This window comes from Lichenostomus cassidix, chromosome 6, assembly GCF_008360975.1.
Source record: "Lichenostomus cassidix isolate B80296 chromosome 6, HeHo_3.0, whole genome shotgun sequence".
Classification (NCBI taxonomy): Eukaryota; Metazoa; Chordata; class Aves; order Passeriformes; family Meliphagidae; genus Lichenostomus; species Lichenostomus cassidix.
The window spans coordinates 26,303,701-26,327,938 of NC_139487.1; the positions used below are offsets into that span (position 1 = coordinate 26,303,701).

Genomic DNA, 24,238 nt, shown 5'->3' on the forward strand with positions numbered 1-24,238 from the left:
GCACTGCGCAGGCGCGGCCCGCCCCCCCCGCCGCGCCCCCTCCCCGTCCGCGAATCCCGCCGGGGGCGGTGCGGGGCGCGCGGGGCGCAGGCGCGCTCGGGAGGCGCGGAGAGCTCCCGCCCCCCGCGCCCCGCGGGCCCCGCGCCGCCCCCCTGGCAGCCCGCGTTTAAAGGCGGCGGCGGCGGTGCCCGGCGCCTCCTGTGACAGCGGCAGCGCCGCTCCGATCCTCTCCTCCGGCGGCCGCCGCCATGTACCGCTACTTGGGGGAACTGCTGGCGTCCCGCCTGGCCGCCGGCTCGGTGTTGGCGGGCGCGGAGCCGGGCGGGCCGGCGGCGGCGGCCGGAGGGGCTGTTGTGGCGGCGGCGTGGGGCGGGGGCCGGTGCCCGCGGCGGCACTACTGCGAGGCGGCGAAGAAGGAGGACGACCCCAACTTCTTCAAGATGGTGGAGGGGTTCTTCGATCGCGGCGCCAGCATCGTGGAGGACAAGCTGGTGGAGGGGCTGCGCACCCGCGAGAGCATGGAGGACCGGCGCCACCGCGTCCGCGGCATCCTCCGCATCATCAAGCCCTGCAACCATGTGCTCAGCGTCACCTTCCCCATCAAGCGCGACAACGGCGAGTGGGAGGTGATCGAGGGCTACCGGGCGCAGCACAGCCAGCACCGCACGCCTTGCAAGGGAGGTGAGCCCCGCCGCCTCTCCGGGCCCGCGGAGGGCCGGGCCGCCGTGCCCGAGGCCGCCCCGCCCCGCCGTGCCCCCGACAACTCCCCCTGCCCGGCCAGCCAGGGCTGGCGGCTGCCTCCCCGTGCCGCCGCGGTATCCGATTCCCGAGGGAAGGCAGGCGCAGGGCGGTTCCTCTGCAGCGCTCCAGCGCTCCGCTGTCCCGGCTACACGGGTAACCCCTCGGGCCAGCCTCGGCGCTGGGTGGCCCGGCTGCCGGTCTGGCCTTCGCCGCACCCATCGCCAGTCTGGCCCCAGGCATAGCGAGGCGATCCCCCGCTTAATTTTAATTCGATGTGACTCAGCCTCAGTAGTGTTTGTAGGGAAACGTGCGAGCAGCACGCTAGAAGTGCCTGCTCTTGAGTCAGGAGCTGGAGGAGCCACTGTCCCTTTACACTGACCCTGCTGCGTTCACGAAACCCCAATGCTCACACAGAAAACATCCCCAGAGAAAAATAACAAGTTTTAATAACGGGTTAACTGTGTATCCAGTTACCGGCTGGATACATAGGAAGACGGGAGTGATTTTTCTAGAAGTAGCTAGCTCAGCATAGGTGACACCAACGACATGCCCAGGGACAGAGAGGAGGAATCCCACTGGAGCTGAGCAGAGCTGGGCTCTCATGGGATCGGCTGTGATCTCAGAGACTCCCTTTTAGTCTGGGATAGATGGCATTTCCTTGAAAAACAAATACAGATGTCCTTCAGCATAACTTACTCAAGAGCTCTGATCTTTGTGGACATTTAAGTATTGGAAACCATTTCATGTCTGTGACTCAAACCAGAGCTTCTATAGTCTGTAAACACTTTTTTTTCAGGGTAAACTATCTTTATGGTAAATAAGGTTGGTTACAGAAAGCAAGTGATTTCTTATAAATGAAGTCCTCTAACTTAGAGACTAGAGTAGGAAGAGTGTTCTTAGGTAAATGTATTTTTGACTATAAGTTCAGCTGATGTATATAAATGACATGAGGATTTCTCTCTTTGCAGCACAAATAGTGTACCCTGTTAATGTTAAATCCTAACATTCCATAATCAAATATGTAGTGAGTGCCCTGTGACATGCTAAATTCCTACCCAAAAGAGGCTAACTCAACTTTTGGTTGTTTACTTGAAGCAAGAATTTAGCATCAGACAGTTGTAGCTGAAGCTGGGCGTGGCTGAAGCTTACTCTGTGTGAAGTTTACTCTGTGTTGTCTGCTATTGCGATAATTTCTTTTAAAATACTGATGGATATCACCACTGCTGTTGTATCACTGCTTCAGTTAAGCTAGTCTTTGCTGCTGCTTAAAAAAAGTCCTTTGCTGTACAGCCTGTGTTAGTCTTAAGATCCTGCTTGCATAACAAAATACAGTCTAGTGGCAAATGAAGTAATAAGGTACTATTAAGATGTGATGACTTCTAATATTTCACATTATTGTTTCTCAGAAGTGGAGGATATAATGTTTACATAATAAAGAGTTATTAAATGCACTGTACATGAACAAAACCCACTAGTTGGGTGATTGGACACCCTCTGTTCTGATACCTACATTTCTAAATCCTCACCAGAATTTCTTGATTTTCAGTGGCATTTGTTATGCCTGTCTGCACTCACACTGAAGTAAACACTGGAGCACTTATGGAAAGCTACAACTGTTGATTCCAAGTCAATTGAAAATGACAGCTAAAGAAAGTAGGAAGTTTCAGTAGTTTGTCCATTTCTTCTTGTGCTGCTCCCCTCTGAATTTAGGGAAGGAATTACAAATGATATTTCCTTTCCATTCTTCAGCATAGAGGTCGTTAATGGATTTCACCTTCTAATGCTGTCTAGGAATTTGCTCACTATCAGATGACAGATTTGGATTTGCTGTAAATATAAATGGGATGCAGGCTAAATCAATTGCTTGAAAGTTGCCGTGAAGAAGGTGTGAGGATGTAGAACGTTTCTACTTGAACAGCAAAGGAGTGGTAAAGATATTTCTGTGTTTGTAGTACATTGGATCCAACTGAAATGCACTGACTTGAGCTTTTGTCCAAAAGCAATTTTAAAACTAGCATCCTGGTGCAGTCCACAGGGATGAAAGCACAGAGTCCGATGAAATACAACTCCAAACTCCATGTAATAGTATGAAATAGGGAAACTTGCTGAAGGGAGTGTCCCATCCACTGTGGGCCCCAGAGTACAACGCAAGTAATTCGCACCATCAAGAAACAGCAAGGGCCATAAAGGCCACCTTTTAAAAGAAGGGGTGAGTTGACAAGTGGAAGGCTTGTGAAGACAGTAGTAGGAACAGAGCCTCTACATCTTTTCACATGCAGAATTGTGACCTTTAACTTTACACGTTCTGAAAAGTAAAGTTTGGTAAAACATGGTTTCACATTCTGCTTTTTTTGGAGTGTATGTGTCTTTGGTGCTAAGAAAGAAATGGTGTTTACTTACTGCTAGGTGATTGCTAGCAAGTAGGGATGCTTTGTAATGTCTGTGATTCTTTCAAGGAGTCTTGTGCTTTAAAAGCTCATCTCTTATATTTCTTGAAGTTTACATTAGCTGAAGGATAAGACATGTTTAGAGAATATTAAACACTGGTCGGTATGCAGATGAGACAAATGATCAAAGTATACTTTAAGATTCGAGTGTGAAATGTAGGAATACAGAAATTCTTAGGTCTTTTAAAGGCTGTCCTCCTTTAATTGTTCTTAATTTTTTTCAGTGCAGTCATGTCACAATACTTCAATAGTGATTGCATGTTACTTCTGTATGCCTTTTTGTTTATAAGAGCATTTACAGATTTACCCCTGAACTAATGAAGAATTTATACTGTAAATCAAATTTAAAAATATTTAAATGCCCTAAACTTGGAGGCAGCTGAATTACTCAAGAAAAAAGTGTCTAAATAAACATTTTAATTATATGCACTTTAACCGCACCTTCTTATTGCTACTAAATGTTTGTAGTTAACAGTATAACACTTAGATGATGTTTCTTCTGTCACAGATATCTTCAATTTCTTTGCCTGCTCATTCTCTTCTGGAGTGAAACCTCAAACCCTGCTTAGTGATCCAGCCCAAATCTGGAAAGTGCCAAACTTCTAAATGCAAGGTTTATCTTTGTAAATCTCACGTGTGTGTGCAGATGATACATGCTGGTAGAAACCAGCAGTTCTGTGATAGTAATCCTTCTGTATCTCCTCTGTGCTGCATTCTCTTGCCTGTGAAGCAGAAATACCTCAGCAGAGTGAATGCCATGAGAGGACTGCTTTGAAAATACAGGTTCTGAGTGAATGGATGACTGTGGCCTGATACAGCTGCATGAGGACAAATTCAAGATCAGTCTTACATTTTTTGCATAGGCAAACTTCTACACCTCAGTGGGAAACTTGACTGTCATATTCCTATTCAAGAAGTACATTGCTCCTAAATGACATAATTCTAACAATGTAAAGCACTGTTAATAGAAATAGGAGGTTATTTCTTGGCTTATCCTACTTTCCTCTCTCTCCCCAAAGTACACGTAAGAACACAAGTCAGCTTGGTTGTGTTGGACATAGCTGTCACTACATGATAGTGCAAGTGATTCTTCATTGGGTTGAGAAGTGCCTTTCTGGAAAAGAAGCATCAGGTACTGAAACATGCTTTCTTTTCAGTTTACAACTTTCTGGGATTTTCCACCTTACTGAGAGAACCCAGAAATAACATTTCTTGTTGAATATTGTGGTGCTTACCTATTTGTTGTAGAAGTTAATCCTTAATTCTACTTTGGGGATTGCAAACCTTTGCAAGTTGAGATGGTGGTGATTCTTTTTCTTAGGTGTGCTTCTCTTCAGTGTGTTAGGAATCTTTCCAGAACAGTCATGATTATCCTCATTCAAGTGGTAGGTCTTGCAATATGTCCAGCATGCAAATCCAGGTTTTAAGGACTCCATTTTCTGCACTGTGACTGCTAGAAAGGAAGAATCAGTTAGATGCCTCCTCATACCATTGAGAATACGGAATATGCAGTTTTCTTGTGTGTTGGAACTCAGGTTGCTTGCACTCCAAATGTAGTATTTATACAACTGGGCTGATGCTGCCTGGTAGCTGAAGCAATGCTGTGGGTCACATCACTTTTTCCTTTGCTGATGTGGTGACTTGCATGCCAGTGGCCAGCACTAACAGGAAACCACAGCTGCTCTTGTTCACTGCACTGACAGCTGCCTAAAGAAGTAAAACAAACCAAACAGGGTACAGGAAATGAGATGTCTGAATAGAGATGACTTTGTTGGAAAGTACTCTGGCAGTTCCTACTTAAAATAGTAAGTTTTTCTAAATAATTTCATCAGGTTCTATGAAAGGTGTAGAACTGGTTAAGTGGCTTTTTATGGGGTTGCTTATGGCTGTTTATCATTAATTGGTCCGTTTCAGAAAATAAACTTATTGAATTCTTACCTGCTCAGTAGTATCCATGTGTGTTAGGCAGCATTTACTGTGGGAATGAAGCTGTTAAGCAGTTTTAAAACTTTTTAAATCCTTTTCATGTTAACAAACTGTCCAACAGGTCTGTTATAAATGAAACTAAATGAATCAGAGCTGGAAACAGCCTAACTTTTGTTTGTGCTCACCCAAATTGCTGTAACCAAGTCTCAGCTGCTTCCTCAGTTCAGAAAGGCTTTAAAACCGTCTTCAGTTCCAGACTAGATTTAATTTAACTTTCACTTACACAGGAATTCTGAAAAGCTTTGTCATACATTACTTCAAATTTCACTCTTTTATGTAAAGACAAATGAGTTGTACTTTGTTTGTTCAGTTGACTTGGAGGTGAATGAATCTGATTTCCTGTGTGGTGCTGCCTTGGCTGGTTAGTGGAAGGAGCTATTTTGCACTACAAAACTTTTCTGTCTTCTGGTCTTGGCTGCTTTTATTCTGCCTGTCAGGATTTATCCTTCTCACTTGGCTCATGAGTTCATATTAATGAGTTTCTTACTGCTTAAGGTGACTTCTATTCATGCAACCCTTGCAGCAGTTTTCCAATTGCAGAGGTCTGAGGCTGTCCCTGATCTCAGTGCCCAGTCACAAAATGCCCTCTGTTGCAGATACTATCTTCTTTAAACCAGTGCACCTACATGATGATGGTAACTTTACTTGCAAAAGAAAAACCTGTACATGCAGGAGTTGAACCAGTACAACCCCATGTGCTATCTCAACATTATTTACTCCATTTCTAAGAGATGTAAGTAAGGAGTAGTGCTATAAGATCTGTTTATCTTGGGGCTGAATTGGTGTTTTTGCTTTTTTTAAATCATGCATGGGTGAAAGTTAAGAGGGTTTGTCTTTGGCCTGGGAGCCTGTCTGAGTAAGACATGGAAATGTACCCTATGGAACATGCAACAAATGGAACTATAACGTGGAGCATCTGTAACCTTAAATAAACCCTGGAGACTGATCTAACTCCAAAGGAGTGTGAGAGTTTTATGAGGGAAAAGAAAGGTAATTAGCCTAATTGTGATAACATTTGCAGTGTTATAGCAAAAGCTTATGCGACTGCCTTATTCTCATAGATTCATAAAGACTGGAAAAGACCTTTTCTAAGATTGAGTCCAACCTCTGACCAATTTTTGTAGGTGTCTGTTCTCTTACTGTAGCTTATCTAACTTTACAATCAGTGTGACAGTGGATATGCATTTTAATTGCAAATTTTAAAAAAGGAAAGGAATGGGTGTGCTGTCTTTTACTGTTCTTTAATAAACTAGTTGCAATGTGAACCATTTCAGGTTTTTGTTTTTACCTCTGATACTCTTGTAGGAGGCTATGCCTTGCTCTTCTGGCTATGAATCTTTTTAGTCTCAGCATTTTAATATAATCAGCTTATATCACTGGTGTGGTAGCCAGCTTTGTCCTTGATCTTAGATAGTTGTTTTGCCTTGCTACTGTTGGCTCCTTGTCTATTTATAGAGAGATCATACCTCTCTCAGCATTGGGCTTTCTGGATAAACATGTGTTGGGGGGCGGTGAGGAGAGGAATCTCCTGTGTGATAGTCTCCCCCGTTCTCTGGATGATCTTAGCAAACACTTTTTTGTTGCATGAATTGCAACAGCTACATCTTGCTAGGAATTAGACTCTTAGAAAGGACATGGAATTTGCCTGCTTCATGTCAGCACTGTGGTGGCCTATTGTTCTGTGGCTCCTATGGCATTTGGACCAGCCAGGGCCAACTTGTGTGTTATTTCCACCCTCTACACACACACACCCCTGCACATGGTAATAATATCTGTGGAAGCAGTTTACTGTATCTCCCTGTTTCAGTCCTTGTTACTGCAGTGTTGAGTGCATTTTAATGAGTGGCCTAATCCTTTAGGTGGGACAGAAGTAGTTCTATAGGTGAGAGACTTTACTTCATAGCTGTATTCTAAGTGCATAAATTCAGGTAATATGTGCTTGCATGGTAGTGTACTAAATTTGCCACATTCACATTTAAAACACAAAGTCTTATCAATGCACCACAGATAGTTTTTGAATAGAGAATATTCTTGGCTTTTCTCAGGATGGATTGCAATAAACATATATGTTCAAGCATATTTCAAGTGCAGCTTATTAAATAAGTGCTATAATAGTAATGAGTGGTGTACTAAAGTATTTTGTCTGGGTGAGTACCTTACGGTCATTTTATACATACTGGTGCTTAAAGCAGAATGGTGGGATGTCTTTATAGGGGAATATCTTTCCTGCCCCAGCTTTATAGTTGGCTAGTGCTGTGTGGGAAGAGATAAATATTATTATCTCCTCTCTTGGCAGTTAGTGAATTGAATTTAGGAATCAGTAGTTCTTGTTGCTGATTGGTGTACAGTGTTCATGTTTTCCAGTACTGAATTACTCATCTTGCTTTGTTAGGTTTATCTGGAATTTCTTTGTCTTCAATAATTGCAAATTGGTCACTGTGCTGTTTACCACTTTCCAAATGATTAAATAAGGCTCAGCAGTTTCCTTCTAGGGAAGGCTGGATTGTTTTTCTGAATCTAGAAAAATGTACATGTTCTGAAAGAATCTAAGAATTGCTTGGATGATCTGTCCCTCCTGAGTTAGTTGTCAGTGATTACTTAGAGTTTGATAGTAGTACAATCACAATTACATTTGTTTACTTACCAAACATGAAAATATTACACATTATCTAGAGTTAAAACATTAAGGAGCTGTGGCACTGTGCTGGGATTTATTGATTGATGGATTTTGCAGAATCCGTAGGTGAGCATCTATACTGAAGCTCCTCCAGACTGTGGACTTAAACCTTTGGACAAGATCAGGCAAGCTGCTAACCCACAGAGCTACTGCAGAATCCAGTGTTGCTAAGTGGGAGATTAACATGCTATAGTGAGTCCTAGAAACTTCAAAAGGAGATCATGACATCTGTGTTGCTGAGTACTGTATGGGTAGTGTAGGATAGCTGCTGCTCTGGAAGGCTTCTTTTGATGAGCAAGCACTTTGCAAATAGAGGTGAGCAGAACAAATGCATCGTATGAACAGGAATTGTCATCTGTAAAGGACCCAAATTAGTTCCAAAGTTCACAAGATCATCACAACCAGAAGAAAACACCAAAGTCAAAGCAGGACAAAACCTGCTTTTGGTAAGATATTAATGATTTAGGCTGAGATGCAAATGTGTTCCCAGCTCTGGGGAACTTGAGAGACTTACTAAGTTTTAGTGCAGGAGGAGTAGTTTATCAAGTGTTTTGCACTGAATTGTTCCTATGACAACTGTTTCATTTTTGAGACTTTGAATACCTCATGCTCGTTTGTGGTGAGGGCATACATAGATACTACCATTTAGGATCACTGCACTAGAAGCTCAGAAAATAGTGACACTAACTTCCCTAAATAGATTTGTAGGCGTACTAGAAAAGCAGTAGTCATCCTTGAAAAGTTGGTGGTTCTGTACACCATATTTTCTAAGGAAGCATATTAAGCATACTGAACATCACAGAACATACTGAAATCTGTACAGGGTAAAATCTAGTAGGATGTATAATCAATTTTCTTGGAAATCAAGGTCTTTGTTATCTGCATGTTAGTACACTCCATGCTACAGACCTGCTGATTTAAAATAATAACTGTCTGCTGTTATTACAGAATCCAAAGTAGCCTTGCTGATAATTACTGCTTTGATGTATATTTAAAAAACACCATGTGTCCAGTGATTTCTGCTTCCATTTGGAAAAGTGAAAATTAGTCCATAGCATGTGTCTTAAGAAGCTAAGCTTAAATCACAAACAAACAATTACTTGGCTCACTGCAAGAGGTAACTGAGAGAAGTACATCTCCAAAATAAAGACCATAAAAAAGAAGTTTTAAAGGCACAGACACTGCAATGTGATAATAAAGCCTTCTCTTTATACTGACCAGTACTAAAAAAAGATTAAATTAAAACATTTCCTCATCTAGAAGCTTTTGTGCATAGAAAAACAAAGTCTCTCTTAGCATACTGTTTAACTTCTTGGGGTGTGGCAAGGAAAGAGAATTCTCAACTAGAACAAGAATTCATATGTTTTCCAATGAAAAGTATTTTCCATGGCAGTGAGTCATACTGTAACTTGAGGCTTGCTTCAAACTTTTTTTGTAGCTAGTTTGCTGTAAAAGGCACAAGTTTCCAGAGACTTACTGCATGTGACTTGCCAGGGTTTAAAAAAAATATGATCTTGCTACCTAACAATAACTTACATTTGCTTTTATGTAGTAAGAACCTTTAAAAAAGCCAAAAAAACAGATCTGGTATTTTATCTGTGTATATGCTCCATTTTTAGACTCAGGCTATTGAATGCATAGTAACACTGCCAAAAGAGTCATACAAATGCGTGGCAATACTCCTGCCAAATTAGGAAGCTGTCAAACTAAATTTCAATTATGTCCAAATAGAATAGACATTAAGTAAGTCTTTTATCTTTGTGTGTCCGCTTGCAGATGGAATGTACAGCATTCTCAGATGCCCGCTTCTCATCAGTCTTAACAGCTTAGCACGAGTAACTTCCCTGTCAAGATGTGGCCCTCCTGTAGAGTAACTACAATTCCTGGAAAACAGTAACTGACTGAATTGTAAAAAAGATTGAAATGTTAGCTCATCCTAAATGTTATGTACCTCCTGCCAGGGAAGGGAAAAATTCATCACACCTGTCCCAGAACCTGGGATCACACCCTGAACTTCCCCTGACACTGTAACGAAAGATTTTACCACATAAACTAGGGAAGAGTGACAGGTAAAGTCAGCACAACCCTCAGAATTGACTAGTCTTCTACTTACAAAGATAAAGACAGCAGTCAAGCCATTTCAATTACAACTGTTTAAAAGCCTGGAAAAGAAGTTAAACCTTATTCAGAACTACAAAATTGTCCAGAAAAGAACAGTTTCAGCCTCAAGCCCAAAGTTTTCTGTGTTCTTGTATATGTACGTAGCTGACAAATAGGCAGCTCAGTTGAAGGCTTGTCAGTTCTTTGTTAGCCTTGGGGCTTTTTCCCTGTTTACCTTGATACATAAGTTTGATATTTATTACATCAGAGTTTGTAGTGATCCTTGACTGTAATACAAGGAACCAGACATCTGACTGTTTTATGTACACTGGAATATGTGCACCGGCACTTCTAGTTAAAGTGCTGCTTGTTTACCTCTTCAGATCTTATTTTCCATATGATTTGCAGAAGAGGCTTCCCTCTCTTTTTGTATTTTGCTTCTCTCTTTAAGCTGTACAAGATAAGTATCCCTAAGTATTTAGTCTCCTTGCTGCTTTTCATATATCAATAAACAACATTTTGTATGCCTGCAGGAGTACATTTTTAGCCAAACTGCTTTGTATACACAACTTGGAAGTTTAAATAAGTATATGGGTTGAATAAATACACAGTGATCTTGTTCAGATGGGGGTGGAGGGGCAGAGTTCATTTCTGGTCTGCATAGACTGTGACTTCAAACTTGGTTGGCTTGAGCAATTCTCAGATGAGACCTGTCCCCAGAGTACCTGCTCAACCAAGAGGGAATGATTTCCCCAGGAAGGACAGTCAGTGCTGTAGGTGGTGTTTGTTCTTACTCAGAGCTTGACAGAAGGAAAACTGCTCCTCTGAAGGATCAGAGTAAGACATGTTAAAGAATACCAAAACACATTTATGTTCTAATTTTGACTGGTCTTTTGGGCCCTGATAGATTCCACTTAAATTTTGAATATTACTTCCCATCAGAAGGCTATTGAAAGCTCAGACATTAGCTGCTTGCAGCTACCTGAGTCAGAAACTACTTTGCTTTTGGAGACCACCCTTCCCCCATATACACAATAAATTTGAATTCTGTTCTGCAGAGGCATGGTACTTTCTTTTACTGATTGAACTCACATAAGAAAGCAGCACTTGGCCCTCAGCTTTATTTGAGCAGCACTTAGTTCCTTTGAAACTGGGATTGTTTCCAGAGCATTCAGGAATGGCTTTCATAGCAGCAGAGTGCTTTAGTTTGGATAATGTATGCTGGCCTTTTTTCACTCCTGAGAACCTGAATATGGTCTTCTCTTTACATAATAGGAAATTTGTGGTGCCATGTTCTGGCATCTAAAGGACACTCTGTGCCTGCTACAAACCACTGTGCAACTTGGCTCAACCTAAAGCCAAAGATTTGGGGAGTAGGGATGGGAATAATAAATTATTCATGGCTCTGTTAGGTGCTTGGTTATGTGGGAGAAGCTTGGATAGAAACAAACATACAGCTGTAGGACCTTTTTGGCTGTGGCCATGTGACTTTGGGCACATGTTGATCTTAAATGTCATGTTTAGGCTTCTCTAGTTCTGTATAGCTGCCCTTTCAGTTGGGGTAAATATTTCCTACTCTGCAACTACCTTCAGAATACATGAATCTTAACTTTGAGTTCAATCAATGTATTGGATTTTTCCATTTTTCAGAAGACTGGTAGGAGTCAGGCAGGTGACAAATTTCCTTTCCTTTGTCTAATAATTTTTTTACTCATCTTTGAACTGCCTTGAATGCTGGGCTCACCCATTTTGCATCTGAGCTGCTGTGAGCACACAACAAATTGAATTTGCATTTGCACCATGTGTCAGCGCACACTTGCAGCCCTGCTGAGTGACTTGGAGCAGGGAGTACAGGTGTGGGCTGGCTTCCATATGGCTGTGGGATGGGTGGCCTGGTCACACAAGCTTGCTAGCACAGAACTGTTCCCTCAAAATATTTTGGAAAAAATTGAACTAGTGGTGTGTTGCTTTTTGTTTTGTGGCTGTGTCTAGCAGCCAGGGCCTTGAATCCAAGGCTTATAACTTAACAGGAGCTTGTATTACTCTATCCAAAAGACCTTGATTGTAACCTGTACTGATAAGTTATGTTCAGGAACAAAGTCCATCTTGTATATACAATGAATGAAATCCAAAGCTAAAGATCTTGTGGAATGCTGGAGGGCTTTATCAGCCTCTTGACAGTTACCTGTCAGCTTGATTCATCTTCCTCACAAGGAATATTCACTTTTTTCCAGAAGGCTTAGTGCTGCCGTTAAGCTACTCCATAGAAAATTACTGAAGTCTTGAACTTCTGCTACATAAAAGATATTTAAGTAGGTGAACAGGGACTTTTCTTTACATCTTAGAGCAAATAAGTTAATAAATTATTATCCTTGCATGTTAGTTATAGATGGTTGGTGTAAAATTAACCTTCCCAATTTATAAATACTTCAGAAGTTGTTTAGTGAATTCCTATTTTTTCTCATGTGTCTTTTGCAGGTATTCGTTACAGTATGGATGTTAGTGTGGATGAAGTGAAAGCCTTAGCATCTCTCATGACATACAAGTGTGCCGTGGTTGGTAAGTGTCAATTTTTCAAGCAAGATTTCAATCTTTAACTTTGATCAGTATTGATGTAATTACATTAAAAAAACATACATGTAAAGGATTAAAATGAGTTTCAGACACTAACCTCTAACTTAAATCTGTAGCAAGATGGGAAGAATCTATTGTGACCGAAATAATAATACATATTCTCTCTGCTGGTACTGAAAATACTTAAGGTTGCATTTTCATTTGGAAAGTCCAAATTCTGCTAACTACCCTCTCCTAAAAAGTACTATCTCTTGAACTTGAATTCAAGCATGACAAACTTGTATTAGTAGGAGACTAATTTTACAGGGAACAGATGGAGGCTGTAAAGGATTCAGGTAGAGGAGCTGTGGAAAGAGAAGGATAAAATTCCTTTATGGGTTATAAAGATGTATAATCTGTGCACAGCTACTAAACTGTAGAGGAGTTAGAAGAGGCTCTGCACATTATGTGTAAGAAAAGAAAATACTTTCCTAATGTATATAGAGACACTTAGGGCTTCCAAAGTAAAATTTTTGAGCTAAACCAGGAAAATATAAATGGTAAAACTTATTATTTCTACAAATGTTAAGGACAAGAGATATTTATGCATAGAAAAATTAAATAATGAACTTTTAAGTTTCAAAGACCATTTTCAAAGTGCCTTGAAAGACCTCCCATTTTTGTAAGAGTACCTAGATGATATTATAGCTTACACTTGAGAAGCCATAAACGCCACAAAGCCAAAATCACTGCTAAAATAAAAGATACAATTACTCACACATATTTCTCACGTGTTCTGCCTTTGTTGTTGAAAAAGTAAAATGATTTTCCTTTGCATTCTTGTAGATGTGCCATTTGGTGGGGCAAAGGCTGGTGTCAAGATCAATCCCAAGAACTACACAGTAAGCCTAATCATAGATAAAAATTTGGTTATCTGCAATACCGAAGCCAGCCAGTTTAAAAAAACTCTTCTAAGACCATTATTGACCACTTAAAACTTCCTGCCACTTCTGCCTGTGTAAAGGCTGAATGTAGGCTGTGCATGCAATAGGTAGGAAAAGAATTTTTAAAAGGTCTGTGTTTCAGAGGTGGAATACTTCAATTATTTAATTTTTTTTTCTGAAAATCAGGATACTACAAATAATTTGGAATCTGAAATATTTTTTAAGTTGATACTGTTAATATAAGCTTAAACTAAGTTACTCTTAGAAAAAAAAGTTAATGTTTTTGTTTATTTTGATTAATAGTTTTATGCTCTATTAAACCATTCTGTGCAGTGTTCCAGTGTGAATAATAACTAACTTGGCTTATAAAAGGTTTACTGCAGGCTTGCTTTCTTGCCCTAATTAAAACAACCTGTACAGAGAGGAATACTAGAATACATAACAGATATTCTAAGCTCAAAGTTCCTGTAAGGATTTCTGTGAAGTCATTTAGCTGTGCTGATTACACAATTGGCAGGACCAGCTCTTGCTGTTGCTGGTCGTAAATCACTCACACAGGATATCAGATTTGTTTGCTGGAAATCTCTGCTGTGGGCACAGGTGGTTCTTCCTGTGCCACACTCCTGACTTGTCATGGATCAGAATGTACAGGAAGAAAGTTGAATGTTTCTTGTGCTGCCTGAATACCAACGGTCTGCTAGGGAGTGGCATAGAAATTATATAAATTATGAATCATCCTTTCTTCTCAAAGAAAAGGGTGTTTGCTTATGCCTGGGCTGAGTTCTAGCAAATACTCATAAACACTAATGATTTCTTCTGATATCTATTGCATTTTCTCTATAGGACAATGAATTGGAAAAGATCACAAGAAGGTTTACCATGGAGCTGGCAAAAAAGGGCTTTATTGGTATGTTGGGCACTTTTCCTACTCAAATTTAGGAATCTGATCTATTGTGCAGTGTCCATTAGATAATGCCGTTTAACAGTATTTTTGAGAACTGTAAACAATTTGGTTATGGAACTTTCAGCAAAGAGCCACAAAGTATTGAGTCATTGCATCTTCATGCATTTTAAAGGGAACTGTCTTAACTTTTTCTGGTGGCTGTTCTGCTATGTGAAACCGCAAAAGCTGAGGTCACAGTATCCAAAATGAATCACATTTCTCTCAGAGTTAGATTATAAAATTGTGGCCGTATGTGTTGCAGTTTTAATCTCTAATGGCAAACTCTTCACTGTTACCGTTTCCTGTAGTCTCAGTTGAGGCTTTTGGCAGATATCTGAGGAAAGATAGGAAGGAAATAGAAGATCCACCCCAGCAAAAGTTGTTGGCTTCACCCTTGGCAACCAGAGGCTGCAAGGAAAGCATAGGCAAGAAGCACAGGAGCCTGTTGTAACAGAACCTCAGCTTCTGTAATGTTAGTAGGGGCTTCATTCAGTCTCAGCCCTGAGTTGTTCTGGGAGCTTTGCTGTCTGGAGTTGCTGTCTGGCTATCTCCTCTGCAGAAAGCTGAATTTTACCAGCTTAACTTTTAATTAAAGGGAGCAGCTTTACCCAGGGAAGGTTCTTACTGAGATGAGTAATGAGGCATGTAAATAGTTAACGTCTGTCATTTATTCCTGATATCTAACTGCCTTGGGAATGTCTATCCTTTTATCTGCATTTTCTTGCTCTTCAGCTAGAGCATTTGTCATCTGCTCTTCCAGCCAGAGTATTTATCATCTAAATTAAGCTTCCTTATAAACACACTTACTGATGTTACATGTGACTAGGGTTATACTATACACAATGCCAGCTATAGTGATAGTCCAGTGACAATTAAAATGGTTTGATAAAATTGTCTTCCTTCCTTTAGCATGGTTGGTGCTACACAACTGTCATAAGCCTTTTGAAAATACTTAGAAAAAATTGTTAGGGGCAGAGCTGTATTTAAAATCCTGATTAGCAAGTCTCTATAATCTTAAATAGTCTGGGGAAATACTATTGTTAGCTATCTACAAAAACCAAGAATTTCTTTTTATTTCAACGGATGTGTGGAACTTCTTTTAAAGGTTTATTTCACCAAGAAAGAGAAATTAAACCTTTCTTGAAGTAAGCAATAAAATCAAATGCATGTACTACAGTGCATTGACCAGGAACAGCCTATCTTCAATATTTAAACTCAGCAGGAACAGGAAAGAAATTCTTAGGCAGAAGAACCCAATCAATGTCACAGTATATAGAAATCATGCCATGATAGCACCCTCCCTGTTACAGCAATGATTGTCCAAAAAAAAAAAAAAAGCTTGTGATGCACTCTCTTGCTCTGACTTTTTAATGACAAACTGGTCTTCACCTTTTATCAAATGGCTTATGTGAAGGTTGGAGATTTTGACAATATTGTAAAGAGGTGTGATACAGCACCTAAAACTGCATTGAATCCAGAAGAATATGTTACTTGCATAACAAACTGAGGATTAAACAGAAAAACAGTTCTTCTCTGCCAAAGCCCGCAGAGTTCCCGAGGGAATAATGATTGAAAATAACTATTCATGTGTGATCCTTAAGAGCTGTTTTCACTTGCCAACAGGACCTGGTGTGGATGTGCCTGCTCCTGATATGAGCACGGGGGAGAGGGAGATGTCCTGGATTGCTGACACCTATGCCAGTACCATAGGACACTATGTAAGTCTGGAGCAGAGGCTTTCAAGCAGAAAAGCTGCTTAATCATATCAGTTCGTTTACTTATTTGATCTAAAAATATTCTTGCAAACTGTGACAACTTTCGTGGTGTGGATTTTAGGCTACAGTAAAGGAAAAACAGCTTTAAGGATAGTATTTTTACACTAGGCTTAAAAGAAGTTTGTCTGATACAACACTGATTGCAACTGTTCAAAAATAGAAAATACACTGGTTTTAAAGGTATATAGTCTAAAATTGGTTTCTTTTTCTACCATTTTCCTCTGTTTTTCATTGGTACTATAATTACTAATTTAAAGTTGTTAACTGATAACTGAATTTTACAAGTTTTATTAAATAATGCTCATGGTTTTGTGCATTCAAAAGACCACGCAAATTAAGTTCACACTATTGGTATGCCTTGTGAAAATGTTAAGGTTCTCTACAGTCTCCTAGAAGTAACAAGTATTTATTGTGTACTTCAGCAAATTCTCCAAAATGTAAAGCAAGAGGACACTGACATAGTTTATAGCCCAGGGGGCAACAAAAATAGGTGTTTAAAAATCAGTTTTTAATGCTAGCCCATAGTTTGGCCTTTGTCCTTATGTTGGTGGGATCATTTGTACCTGACTGTTAACCAAACACTTTTGTTGTATACTTTCAACAGGTTGGTTGAAAGAAAAATATATTATGGACAACTTGTTAGTAGCTATATATTATTGTGTTAATATGCAATTCTACTGCACGTTTGCCTATCCCAGCTCTTTCTGAAACGAAAATACTTTCTTTGTGCTTTGTGCAGTCCCTTTCAGCAGCTCTCCTGAAGCACAGCAGGGTGTACACCTCCAGCAGTGGGGCACTAGAGCCACCCACCACGTGCCTCTCTGGCACATCTGCTCAAGACATGCCTGGCTGTCCTCACACAGTCTCCTGGCACAAGACTTGTCTGAGGCCTTGAACAATAGGAGGTGCGGTGGCACAGGTTATTCTAAGTCTGAAATACAGTCTAAGGTATCTTACAGAAGGAAAAAAGGAATGCCTGGGGAATCAGCTCTGACTTGCTGATTAGTTGAGTTAAATCACTTTTACACAGAACTCTCCGTTAGGGATATCACTGTAAAGCATTACTTGCTTTTTGCTATTCACGTATGTAAATATTTTAATTAAAACTTGAAATCTGATAAAAAGTCAAAATTATGATTTCAGAAGGACTTCAACATGCAGAGTGGCAACTACTTCCCTCAGTCAGAACTTAAAATTCCAAGTTAAAACTACTACCTCAAAGCATTGTGAGCTTTAACATTTAACTGATTGCACTAAAATATGTGTTTCACTGTGATACAACAGCACTGTATTATTAAATAGACTGACAAGAAAGATCACAGCAAGTGACCTGCTTTAAGATTTACTGTATGGAAGAGTTCTCATACAGTTTTATACAAAAGCTCCATTTCTTTTAAAATTAAACTAAACCCTGATAGAGAAGTTTGCAAGTGGCTGAATTTCTTATTCTTTCCACTTTATAATCTCACCTTGTTGTGTAGTCCTACACATACTCATGATTCAACGACAAAAGAAAACAACGACTGAGGATTAAAATTTGAATTACACTACAACAGCTTCTTTTTAGACTCTCTCTATGGCAGTATCTTATTGAGAAATAAGAAAAGCCTGAGTGGATTCAGGAACATTTTTCTTAAAAGTTAATTAAAAAATTGGAAATGAAGTGGGGGAAAAATGTTAGTTTACTTAATTTTGTTGGGTTGCTTGTTTGTACACTTAAGAGAGGTTGGTAGGCACAGTGGAACTCCAGAGCCATTGTGGAGAGTGCCCACGTATGGAGAAGGAAGGTGAGAATTCTGACAAGGTTGTAAAAAGGGGAATAATCCATCAAAACCAGTTTGTAGAGGAAGGTGTTTCAGATACCTATCTGGCTGGGACACCAAGAGCAAAAATAAAGCTGATTAAGGAATACTAAAAAGATAAAAGTGCCAATGGGGGGAGAAAGGAAGGGAACTTAGAGCAGAAAATAAGCAATGAACAAAAGGGAAACAAGCCGTAATTCCACAGGCAGATGGAAGCTGTGCAAGGGACTAAATTCAGTGAAGTGGAAAAATAACTCTTCGTTGAGAGGGACATGTGTGAGAAATCTACAGACCTGTTGGGTCTGTGCTTGTACACAGTGCACACAGCTGTGTCCAGGGAGATTCAAGTGGAAAGGATAAATCAAATAAGATATAAACAGGTAAGGGAAGTTTGCTCAAAATCTATCATACAGAGCCCAGGAAGCTGGAGAGACAAGGAGAACATTATTGCAGGGTGGAGAGGGGTTAAGAAAGGAGCAAAAGTTAGTGCCTGAACATCACCAACTAAACTCATAAACTACCAGTGCTGATATAGAAGTCTTTGATGCTAGCTAAAGCCATTTTCCAAGGTTCTCATTAAAAGCCATGCTCTTTGGCCCAAGATGTGTTAAAAATTTTTATTGACTTGAAACCAAAGATTTTAGGACTTTGACATCAGCTGTGGTTTTTATATGTGACTTTAAGAAGACCTGGATCTGCCCTTACTTCATGCTCTGTTTTCTTGCCAAACCATGCAAGTTGTTAATAACCACCATGTTAACTGTTCCAGAAAATCCATCTGAAGTTGCTGGATCACTGAACTATATATGGCTAAAGTTCTTTATTAAATTAATCCTTTCCGCTCTTCCGTACTTTCTGACACAATCAACTGACTTTTGGTACACAGGAAGGGACTTTGATAAATACATTCTTATATATGGTGGGAGGCTGTATCTCTTCAAGTATTTATAAAACGTATTTCCTCTTTTGTGACTACATGAAGCCCAAAGCATAGTTGAAGACTTTATAACAGAATAAAAACCTAAAAGTCCATCAAAACATTCATTCCAAGTCATTCCAACAAAACACCCCTGCCAATCTTGGTTACAGTAAATATGCCACCAGAGGGAGCATACAGCTTATGCAGAGCAGCGACCTGTGTTTTGGGACACTGAATTAGGAATTCTGTGGCAAGCCCAGCATCACTTTTATTGTTCTTAAAGAGGGTTATATGTTAACTCACTATCGTTTTCAAACCGTATGTAGTTTAGTACTCTCCAGCCATTCTGCCTCCGCTTACTTTTGTCTGCTCCTTTCCTTCCTCTCACCAAGCACCCTGCACTCACACCACAGGCATGCAAATGCCTTTGGCACAAGGCATGGAGTGGAGGGAGCGTCCCAGTGAATGTGTGGCTGGTGGAATGGAAACCCATCCGGCTGCTGGCAGACTCATTTCAGTGGATTCTCTTTCATCCCTGCTCTTTCACTTGTGTTGGAAGCCAAGCCACCGTGTGACTGTGCTCCCCGGGTGTGGGAGCATGGGAACTACTGGTGACAGAAGAGGGAGGTCCAATGTTTAGTTTGGAAGAATTTTTTTCAAGTTATTAATTTCAATTGGAAAAATCATCTATGGTTTTAAATAGCTATTTTATCTTGGCTAACTGGCATATAGAAAACTTAATTTTATTGCCACCAAATTAAGAATAGAAGCTTGATTGTAAATACTGCTTTTCTGAATAAAAGTTGTAAATAGTAACCCAACTTTTCCAATATGACCTTCAAACTGCAGGTTTTCCTCTGAGATAGAGCATCACTGTATTCTGAGTACAGACCTAATACCTCGTTTTGTCATTGCAAAATAACTGAATTTGTTATAAAGGAACACTAAACACTGTTTAAAAACATTTTAAAACCATTTCAAAGATATGTCTGAGCCCTTAAAAAAATTAGGACATCAGAATTAATGATGTAAAGAAATTGTGGCTGTAAATAGGAACTGACTTTGAGAAACATTCCTCATAGCTTTTTGATATGTCTGCTTGTGGATGTCACCATGATACACAGACTGAAGTTAACATATACACTTAAGAGACAGTAAAAACCACGGATCATATCCACTATTGCATTACACAGCTTTCCTGGCAGTATTCCAAGGTGTTCACACAAAGGGAGGAAGGAAATCATCTTTACAAACTAAATACATTTAAACTATATCATGTTCTGATTGTTAAAATTTCTGTTTTCCCTTATGTCTAAAGTGTACAAAACTACTTCTTCCAGCTGGTTTTTGATTAATTAATTCCATTCTCACACGTCCTTTGCTGTTTTACAGGATATTAATGCACATGCATGTGTAACTGGTAAACCCATCAGCCAGGGTGGGATCCATGGACGTATATCTGCAACTGGTCGTGGTGTCTTCCATGGAATTGAAAATTTCATCAATGAAGCATCATATATGAGCTTATTAGGCATGACTCCAGGATTTGGAGATAAAACATTTGCTGTTCAGGTAACCTTTTTCCTTGGACCATAGGAAAAAAAGTAGTAAAGAGACTTTCAGCAGAGCTGTTTTTAAAACTGGCTGTGTAGCTCTTAAAACCTGAAAGGGCTTTAAAACTTCCAAGTTAGCTTTTACTCTCAAACTTCAGAAACACTTTTTAAGCAACGAGGTGTCCTTTATTTTGGACTGGTTTTTATAAGCTGAACTTTCAATTGCACTCTACAGGCACAAAGCCAAGTCTCTAATCTTTATGATCGTGAGCTGAAAACACCAAAGTGAAATACTGTTACAGGAGTTGTTTAAGCTAAGGCATGGCACACTGTTCAGTGAGCTGAGACCCTGTTTTTACCTACACAAAATTTTTTACTGTGTTTTGTAATAAAAAATTTAAGGAGAGAAGAAATTGAGGGTTATGTTCTTGTTCCATTATGGAATGAGCAGTTGGAAAAATTGAAACCAAGACCTTACCCTAAATTTGTAGTGTTGAATGTACATTTTTGGTGTTTCTAAGACTTGAGGATTATGTAACTGAATTTTGAAATGGTTTGATAGTCAGTAGTATGCATTATCATTCCTAAAATTTAAAAAAAATGAAATTTGTTCAACTTGAAACACCATGTTAAAAGGAGGATCTGAGGATCTGATTTGTTTTGTTGTTTTCAGAAAGTGCTTGTTAGAATTAGCAGAGTAATTGTAACCTCCAAACTGTCCCCTGGTTAATCTGTGGGCTGGAACAAACATCTCTGCCCTGCCCAGACCCAGCAGCACACTCCTCTCCCTGCACTTGGCATTTTCATGCCTGGCAGAGGACTAACCTACAGACATTTAAGCAGAAAACTTAGACTGAAAACATGACCCTAAGAACAGCAGAAAATTCTCACAGGAAAATGAGCATAGAGCATTTCAAAGAGACATAAGGCATGACAGACTTATATATCAAAATTTGCTTCTAATACATAAGCAAAAATCCTAAATATAATTGGAGCTATGTTGTACAGGAATTTATTATTCAGCATTCTTTTCAGCACAGAATCATACTACAAACTTTCATTGATCATGTGACTTTTTGGTCTATGTGTGTTCTTTTACTTCCAGAAGGTCAGTTTTCTGGAAGTAAAGGAACTTATTGGCCCGGAATTAATTTAGTGGTCACAAAAATCCACTAATCCCTTTAAGGCAGTGCCAGTCATTAAACAGACATACAGAATGTTCCTGTGTTGATAAACATCATAATTTTGACACTTCCACAGTAGCATTAACTACTCCTTTCTAATTTCCAGTATAAAAAACGTATCACAACTGTACATTGCTGGCTACAGTGTATAATTTCTGCAGTGGTGTTCAGATAAGAAGTAATGCATGTAGATTTCTTCCATCTTGCCTATGCCAAGATATGCCAATAGATAAAGAACTATTACAACTGTAGAAGCCTTAGCAGTAATCTTCATTTTAGCTGGAGGGTTAACTACTTTCCCCTTTCTCTATCCACTTTCAGGGATTTGGAAACGTGGGCTTGCATTCCATGAGATACTTGCATCGTTTTGGCGCAAAATGCGTTGCTGTTGGAGAGTTTAATGGTTCTATCTGGAATCCTGATGGCATTGACCCAAAGGAACTAGAAGATTTCAAATTGGTATGAAACTTAGCTAAGCAGAAAGAGTTTCATTTTTGTCAGCTTTGCAAGTACTTAGAATGACTGATGACTTTTGATCAAGCTGGGAATAGTTCCTGCAAAATGGCTTAGAAATGTTGATTCTTCTGACTTTCCTTCTTATCCCCAGCATGAATGCAGGTGGTACCTTTTCTACCCTTTGACCTGACTCTCAAAAAAACATCTGCATGTATGCAGGCCAATTACTTTGTTTTAAGAATTGGAATTCATTGTTGTTTTGCCTTTCTTATGCCTAAAGTAGGAAGAATGTCTTTCAGAACCAGTGCAAGGAGGTTCCTAAAGGATTCCTGACTGAGACTCACAAGCAAGCACATGGTCATTTAACATGCACAAAGTGTACTTTTGCTGTTTCTTACCTATTGGATGTTTTTGAAAGAATGAAAGCCTGCCAGGCAGTGTGACTTGAATGTGTCGTTTATAATGAAAACTGGAGGTGGTCTTTTTATTTCAGTTTCCAAGTAAAGCAGACTTGAGGGAAGAGTTCACAGGCACTAAAACACGATATTCTACTTGAAGTTTCTTAGGGGCTTACTTGATGTGTCTTCTTTTATGTGGGGAGTATTTGAAATTCTTTATCACCCTCTTTCTCAAATAAGTGAAGATTCTATCACTAAACAAAGGCTATCATTATAGTGCTGAATTTTAAAATGGTACTTTTGAATGTTATGTGATGCAACTTATCCTGGGTGTAGCAGACTAGTGAGTCATTTCAGTTGTTCAAAAACTATTTTAAGAGCTGAGAGGGACTTTTTTTTTTTAAAGTTTCCAGCCCAAATGGTTATCAGTATCTTTATGCAGAGAACAGTTATGCTTCAGTCTTGGGAACTTTGACTGTTATGCAAGCTTTGTAGCTTGCTTTCCATGTCTAATCTAAGTAAGGATTGGAATTACGTGCTGTCTTCTCTAGTACTGTTGCTTCTCCCATTTTTCTCTTTAAAAGTCAGAAGGGAAGAAATTCCTGTGAATTTTAGTGCATGAAACACACTAAAAACAGCGTGGGTTGTTTTCTTCACACAGCAACACGGGACAATCATGGGTTTCCCTAAAGCAAAGCCACTTGAGGGCAGTATTCTGGAAACAGACTGTGACATTCTCATCCCTGCTGCCAGCGAGAAGCAGTTGACCAAGGCCAATGCACACAAGGTTAAAGCAAAAGTAAGTCAAAGAGTTCAGATGTAAATGAAAAATAAAAAAGGTCTGTTTAAATACTAATGTTCTATAATCAGCATGAACAACCCCAAATCTATAGCTCTGAGTTACTCTGCTGTGATTTCTTTCAGATAATTGCTGAAGGTGCCAATGGGCCTACAACTCCTGAAGCTGACAAAATCTTCTTGGAGCGGAATATCATGGTTATCCCTGTAAGGTTCTATCATGACTGTTGATTTTCATTACAAAAGGAACATTTTTTGTGAAGAGTACCACAATTCTAGTTATTGAAGGCTTTTATTAATAGCCATTCATTCTCTAAGAGTGGTTTTTAATAACTGATGTCTAGGAAATGGGTGTCAGTGTTGCTGATGGTGGATAGTATTAGACTTCACTACAACTGTAAATGACCAGAGATAACTATTATTAGCTGACATTTGCTCAGTTAAAAAGTGCACTAAGCAAAGGAAGGAGTAAATATTCTGGCCAATTTCTAGACATGGTGTGTCTGGGTGGTGCTCTGACAGAACTGCATACTGTAAATTGTACAGAGTATCTGTAGTGATAATTTGAAAGAATAAGACCTATCCAGCTATAATGACAATCTTTGCACAGAGAAAGGCTGTTCTGATCAAGTGCTAGACATAGCGGCTGATCTTCAGTCTTTACTCACTGAGATGGCCTAAGAATGCCCTAATTTTCTTAAACACTTGTGCTAAAATAGTAGTAGTCAGTCAAACACACCTGAACTTCACGTGTTCTACAGTCAAATCCTATTTTAAATCAGGAGAAGTAATCCCTGAAATGAAGAAGAGGATAAGTTTTGTCCTATAAGAGTAAGAACTGGATTGTCTTCTGTACTGCAGTTTAAAGTAGTGCCTTGTACATAATACTTCTGCTTGCTTTTGCATAATATGATAGAGCTGTCTTTGTCACATGGTCACAATTCAAAATACTTGTTATTTCT

The 24,238-nt window shown here is 39.6% G+C and overlaps 1 protein-coding gene across 1 annotated transcript in view; it reads left to right on the forward strand.

Moving 5' to 3' along the window:
* Positions 1-135: 135 nt before the first annotated feature.
* GLUD1 (glutamate dehydrogenase 1) overlaps positions 136-24,238 on the forward strand; it is a 29,542-nt gene continuing 5,439 nt past the window's right edge. Inside the window, exons 1-9 of the mRNA XM_085064138.1 lie at positions 136-681; positions 12,430-12,510; positions 13,351-13,406; positions 14,292-14,355; positions 16,015-16,109; positions 20,280-20,459; positions 21,946-22,083; positions 23,140-23,277; positions 23,403-23,483. Coding sequence (XP_084920264.1) covers positions 249-681; positions 12,430-12,510; positions 13,351-13,406; positions 14,292-14,355; positions 16,015-16,109; positions 20,280-20,459; positions 21,946-22,083; positions 23,140-23,277; positions 23,403-23,483 — 1,266 coding nt within the window. The 5' untranslated portion in view covers positions 136-248. The remainder of the gene's footprint in view (positions 682-12,429; positions 12,511-13,350; positions 13,407-14,291; positions 14,356-16,014; positions 16,110-20,279; positions 20,460-21,945; positions 22,084-23,139; positions 23,278-23,402; positions 23,484-24,238) is intronic.